The 6703-nt window shown below is 34.8% G+C and overlaps 1 protein-coding gene across 1 annotated transcript; it reads right to left on the bottom strand.

Moving 5' to 3' along the window:
* Window positions 1–448: 448 nt before the first annotated feature.
* Window positions 449–3380, bottom strand: LOC133801614 (uncharacterized). Its single transcript, XM_062239858.1, has 5 exons — window positions 3140–3380; window positions 2678–2984; window positions 1723–1802; window positions 1580–1638; window positions 449–980 (listed from the first exon to the last, which is right to left on the bottom strand). Exons 2-5 carry the CDS (start codon window positions 2981–2983, stop codon window positions 676–678), a joined length of 750 nt encoding a protein of 249 aa, XP_062095842.1. The 5' UTR covers window position 2984; window positions 3140–3380; the 3' UTR covers window positions 449–675.
* Window positions 3381–6703: the final 3323 nt, after the last annotated feature.

Genomic DNA, 6703 nt, shown 5'->3' with positions numbered 1-6703 from the left:
TTTTTAAATTTTTGCCCCACATGAGCATAATTTATGGATCCACCGCTGAGCTGAACCACTATAATCAACTATTTAATTTCTTCAACTTTTTATGAGAAAAATTACAAAATTTTAAAAAATATGGGAATCTAAAAAACAAAAAACAAAATTACTAGTTACTCGGTGTATTTGAAGCCAGTTACTGTATTAATAAATTTTTCGAAATTAGTGGCTAATTAAATTAACTAATTAATAATATTTTTTAAAATAAGTTGCTAATTACTATGTTTATGAAAACTCAGTTATTAATTTTCAATCCAGTTCTAAACTTGTGAAAATAAGATCGAATATTTTTAAATTTGATCTCACGAGAATTAGCCTGATCGGAAAACAAAGTGTCACCTCGATGTTAGTACCATGCCCAAATGGTAGAAAACCTCAACTGGCTGTAATCAGTGTGACCAAGCAAAACATTTCAAATGCCAGCTGAAAACATTAAATCCTGAGAGAAGACATAGCTAATCTAAGCAGAAAAGCCAATCAACAATCGAAATTCTAAATGTACCCATTGATTTGAACGAAACAACCTCTATCGGGCAGGAAAGGAAAGAAGGCGATCGAACCAAAGACGCCTCCTCTGCAAAAAAAGCAATGTTGGTATTGTACTCCTGTGCTAATAATAAACCTGCCATTAAGTTACAAATCGGGCATTTCCAGCGCCCGAAGAACATCCTTGAACTCAAATTCACGGGTTTCTTTGTTGAATCTTTCAACTAGTTTGAATCTCACGTCATTCAAGTAAAAAGATTGTGTTGTCTCCAGAAGCCATTCGGCTTCAGGATCGCTGAGCTTGCTGGTGAATACCACGTCCCCTCGAATAAGCACCAGGTCCTTGGTTTCTGCAAACTCTTTGTAGTAAGTCATGGTGAAGTAGGGAGCTGCTTGGGTTCCCCTTGCCTTGTAATCTTCGAGACCGGTGAAAAGTATGTGTGGCATCTGTACTGCAAAAGAGGTTTTAACACTAAAGTGAATATCATACAATTCTTCATTGAGGTCATGATGGCAGAATAGTTCACAATAAAATAGCCAAGAAGTGTGTTTCATACACTTATTTGAAGATTAATAACTGTAACCAAGAAAAAAAAATGCAGTGCACTGCAACCCAAGGCATTTCAAGGCCTCCTCACACTGGTCTTCACTTGATGACTAATGTCTTGAACATATACATCTGGGATTTCAAGATAGGGTTGCATATGGAAACAACTACTTAATCACAAGTAATAAGTAGGGACATATATTGGTTAATAGTATCTCTAACTTTGTGATCAATTTTATCAATTAAGGTCCAAGTATAGGTATTGATTATATTTACCAACAGAAAAATACTTCCTGACCTACGACTGATTTACTCGGGCCCTTTCTCACTGACTTCTTCCTTCATTCGGAGAAGTCATCAGGAATGGAACCAGTGGAAAGTCGTATGCGTGATGAAAGCAGTGATTCATGGGAGGGAGCAGCTTCAATAGCTTTGGTTAACCCCAAAAAAATATCACAACTATATTAGCCTTAGATCTTATAAAGCCAGTCAGTGAACACCAACCTTGAACAAACATGGTCGTATAGCCAGATCCTCTCCATACTGGGATGACGAAATACCGGCTGCAAGATCGTATAAAGTCTTGTAACTATGGTACCAGGATATAAGTCATATATAAACAGCACAACATCGTGAATAAGAATTACCAGTCTGCTGCTCTTTGCTCCAGCAAGTGATACAGTTTTGCTTTCATTGATGCACCAATATGCCCACGTCCCAAGTGATACTGAATCAAAATTAAACATTTATTAACTGGATGAGCAAAGGAAGTCAATTAATGGGCAACAAGTCAACAAATATACAGAAGCATGATTAATCTCAAATCTACATGCTTAATGGTTTACGACAGACCTATTTACCTTACTGTCGATATTCAAAAGAACGAGCAGCGTAGCACAGCGGAAAAGAACTATTCTAATGGCATCAAATAAATCGATTCTCATGAAAATGTGTTAGCTTCCAGCAAAATACATTTAGATTCGGCTGGTAAAGTGGGAAAGAATGAGATCTTTATTCTTGCCAAGAACAGGCAAGTAGTGTCAAAGTTCATGAAGTAAAACAAATACTTAGAGGCCATAAAGAGCAGAGAAAGACTAACTCAACTCGTGAACTGTGAAAACTCATAAGACCCCAAACCACAAGAATATTTATCAGCTATTTTCTCCCACATTTGAGGAGATGAATGAGAAAAATCTAGCTGAAACTCAAGTAGAAGTTACTGCCATCTTTTTCTTTACAGAAACAAGAACTTAGAAAATGAGTGTCGTTATGTCAATGAAACGAGATCAAAGAATAACCAATGAGAAACTGATCAGACTATTGTCTAAACGAGCACATGTTGAGGATAAAAAATACTCCATAATTTGCTAAACTAGTGATATGAATTAATATAAACAACCGAACAAAAAGAGAAAACTAAAGGCTTGTTTGTTTGGATGATGCTTTTGTAATGTATACAACTTCGTCTAATAATCATGAGTCGTGTAGAAAATATGGTACGTGAAGAAAAACACACATCCCATTAGAAATCCAAAGCAAAAATTAATCAGGAAAACTAAAAAAATAAGTGAAATTGAAATGCAAAGAGGATTGAGGCATTACATCATCCCAAATTGAAGCGATTTCCTCGGCTGACCGATTCTTCGCCCTCTCAGTATCCATAATCGAATCCAAAGGCTTACGCTCCAAGGGCGAGAACCCAGAAGCGAATTTCGAAGTTCTGAAGAATCCAAGCGAACCCCATTTGGCAAAATCGCCCGGAATCGATTTCTCTTGCGGGTTTTGAAGGTTGGGTCGAACAGACGAAGCAGTGAAGAAATGCGAACATTTCACAATAGCCGAAGCAGATGAAGCATGGTTGAGGAGACTTGACGCTGATAACGCTACTATTCTCGATACTCTCAACATTCTAATGCCCAAAATTATATGAGAAGAATCAAAACGATATTTCCACAGTTGGGGCCCCAATGGGTGAGCCAAGAACAATCAAACTCACACACACGGTGTCACCTATGGAAAATGGTTATAGGTGAAATGTAAATAGTACTGTGATAGATTCATTACTTTACTACGGCATTCTATTGGGAGGGAAGCTCGTTGAAGACTTTCATCAAACAGTTGGGGTGCTACTGCGGATGTGGAGTGGAGGTAATTGATTGAAGCTCAAACGCAGGACTCAACTCGGCGGATGAAGAAACGCATGTCGTACGCTCGTAAATACAAAACCTTGGACCGATCCGCTGATCTGCGTACCAACGCGGGCCTCAAATTACATTCACACGTAGACCATCTCCTACTCCTATGAATCAATTTCATCAAAAAAAAAACATAATAATAATATATATAGGATATTTTTCATAAATACATATTTTTTTATGTTTTTTTTTTCTTTTTTACATTTTAACTATCTATAATTTTTTTTCCAATTTTCCTACCTCAAATTTTTTAAAATATCATTATAAAATTTCAAAATTACAAAAATACAGTCTTAATCAGACATCAACCCTACAATAATATAATATTAAAAAAACAATTTAAAATTAACTTAAACAGCAATCTCACAACGATAGAGATTTAAAAAATCGATTACAAATTAATTAGACGTAAACTTATTACATAAACCCAAAATAAATATCAAATATGCATATATATATACACGATAAATCTATGGTGCATACCTTGTGTTTCTTGGCTCGTGAATAATTTTCGGCACTATTTTTTTTATGACCGTGTATATTGTAGTTATTTAGAGCATTCTGTAAATTTTCAAGAAATTCTGAATAATTTACAGTACCGAAAACTAGGTTCAAACAAGTTGTTTTCCACTCGCATAAAAAAAAATTAGTCACGTGTGCAACAACTTGTTTGAACCTAATTTTCGGCACTATAAATTATTCAAAATTTCCTGAAAATTTGCAATGTGCTCTAAATAACTACAATAAACACATTCATAAAAGAAAATCACGTTGAAAACTATTTAGAAGTAGGAAACACAAAAAGTATACACTGGTCAGGGCCGGCCCTGAAAAAAAGTGGGCCTAAGACGGTTTTAATAAATTTGAAAAAAATAAGCCCTTTTGTATATGTAATTTTTTTATGTAATTTTAAATAAAATTAAACAAATATTTAGTAATATAAATACATTCCAAACCAATAATTTATTACATGATATTTTTGGGCCCTGGGTAGGGGTGGGCCCTAGGCACCGGCCTAGCCCGCCTATGCCCAGGGCCGGCCCTGACACCGGTACATAGTTAGAAGTATCTTATACAATGATTTTTATTTATATATGTTTTTCGCCATATATAACACACACTCTTTAAGTAAAATCTTCTTGCCTAGACAATTTCCTTGTGAACGGAAATAATGCAACGAAGCTGAAGGTGAGAAGCTCTCCACCAGTGAACTCTAAGACAATGTTGTTTCTTAAGCACTACCGGAGCTTCGTAGAGTCCGTCCATTGACACACGTAGATAGGAATTTTATATATATATATATATACACACACATGTAGTATGTAAAATATTTATAAAAAAATCATATTTTATTTATTAAATAACGAGTCATATCATCAAAAAATACCGAAAATAACAAATATTATACTTGAAGAGGGAAAATTTTAATTCTAACAATTAAGAACGAGAATAGATGCCCAAATCTAGTTGTGCGGATTTTTTCGTTTTTTTTATTTGATTTTCAAAATAAACTATTTGGTTGTTTACTATACTAATAAGATTTTGACTCGTTATCTTATCATAAAATGTTTTATTTATCTTATTTTTAAAATCAAATAATATATTTTTTTTAAAATATGATGTGGACCAATAGTAGAGTAATATGTGGCATCCTAATTAGGCCAAAGTGTATTTAACAAAGCTTATAAAAACGGATGCAAGAGAAATATAACGTTGGGTATTTCTACCATAAAATAAAGTTTGAGTATATAAGTGTATTAACACAAAACATAATGTATTTATGACGCAAATACTTCTATTTTTATATATACTTAGGGAAATACCAGTTTGGCCCCTTTATTTTGCCCATATACTCAATCGGTCCTTATGTTTTGTTAAATGACAAAACAGATCATGTGTTTTGCAAAATGAAACAAAATGATGTCATGAACCTAATTTGGGTCAAACAATTTTTCAATATGATTAAAATACCCTCATATTTTTTAATTAATATCAATTATTTAAAAAATACAAGTCATGTGTCATATTTACATTATTCTAACTTATAAATTGTTTTAAAAATTAATATATTTAAGACTAAAATTATTTTTAAACTATAAAAAAATATTTAAAATAAATAAAAACTAATCCAAATAAAAAATTACTTTTTATCTCTCTCTTCCTCCCTTCTTCTACGTGCTCTTCGTATTCTCAACATAAATCAGAAAAATCAAATGCAAAAATTAACATCCAAAGCTACAAATGAAAAACGGAAAAACGGAAAAATTAAATACATAATAGTCTCCAAGAACAATTTAAGAATCAAGCTCATGTGCAATAACAAATCTGAAAAAAATAATTAAATATGGGAAAAAATAATTCTAACCCTCGAACCCGTAAATTATTGTTCTTGAGTTCATCTTGAACCAAGATTTAAGAAGAAAAAAACCTTCATCACCATCACAAATCAAAATCCAAAACCCATAACAAAAGCTGATCCGTTTCACTTATTCCATACCAATTTTCGTACACAAATCATGAACAAAAATCCAACAAAACACAACTAGATTACACAAGCAAAATTACAAGGGAAAGTATTAGTTTGGCCACTCATGTGACAGTCAAAATCACGTGATCCGTAGGGGGAAAGACCGGATAAAAGTTGTGCAATCCCACATCTCCAGGGGAAGGTCTAGTGTGATGATTCTAAGACTGTGTAGGTATGAGACTACACAGTTGAAGAATGCTTAAATGGAATGATGGGTACTACCTAGGCCAACAAGATGCATCTTCTTTTCAGTAGCCCATCACTTGAGAACTCAAAAGTTAAGTGTGCTTGACCTAGAGTAGTCTCATTTTGGGTGACCTCTTGGAAAGTTTTCCCAGGAAGCGTGCGAGTGTGGGCAAAACACGCTGGAAAGACTCGTGTTGGTTTGCAGGGCCAGTCGTTATTCTAGGAAGCAGCCATAGTGATGTGGGGCGTTACAACTCACGTTCTTCTCTCCCCAATCGGACCACCCATGTCCGGCGAGCACTTCATGTGCTAGATCCGGCTGCCCAACACCCAGATCCGCCACCGTCCTTACGAGATTTTAAGCCTCATACCCCAGCCCACACGTCTCCCCTACAAGATTTGAAGCAACCTTCCACCCATCAACAACCCCTGCAAATCCGTTGAGCAAACCCATATCTTTCTCATGGACCCAACCTCCCCATGCGCACCACGAGCTCTTGAAGAATAAGAGAATAAGATAAGAGAGACGAACACGAGAAAGAAGAGAAGATCGGGAAGAAGAAGAACAAAGAGAGGAGAGAAGGATAAGAATAGAGAAGAAGAAGAACATAAGAGAATGAGAAGATCGGGAATGAAGGGAAAGAGAAGAGAGAGGAGAGAAAAGAAAAATTAAACTGATATTTTCTCATATATTTATACTTTAAGTATATATTAAGTATA

This window comes from Humulus lupulus, chromosome 9, assembly GCF_963169125.1.
Source record: "Humulus lupulus chromosome 9, drHumLupu1.1, whole genome shotgun sequence".
Taxonomy (NCBI): domain Eukaryota; kingdom Viridiplantae; phylum Streptophyta; class Magnoliopsida; order Rosales; family Cannabaceae; genus Humulus; species Humulus lupulus.
Note: the sequence above shows the minus strand (reverse complement) of the source record. Positions and strands in the feature narration are given on the sequence as shown.

Bases quoted from the DNA above. Each gene is read 5' to 3' on its own strand.
- LOC133801614 (XM_062239858.1), bottom strand. From the start codon at position 2,983: ATGTTGAGAGTATCGAGAATAGTAGCGTTATCAGCGTCAAGTCTCCTC. The intron at 1,803-2,677 runs GTAATGCCTCAA...ATTTTGATTCAG, and splicing joins TCGCTTCAATTTGGGATGAT to TATCACTTGGGACGTGGGCA. The intron at 981-1,579 runs GTTGGTGTTCAC...CCTCTTTTGCAG, and splicing joins TACGACCATGTTTGTTCAAG to TACAGATGCCACACATACTT.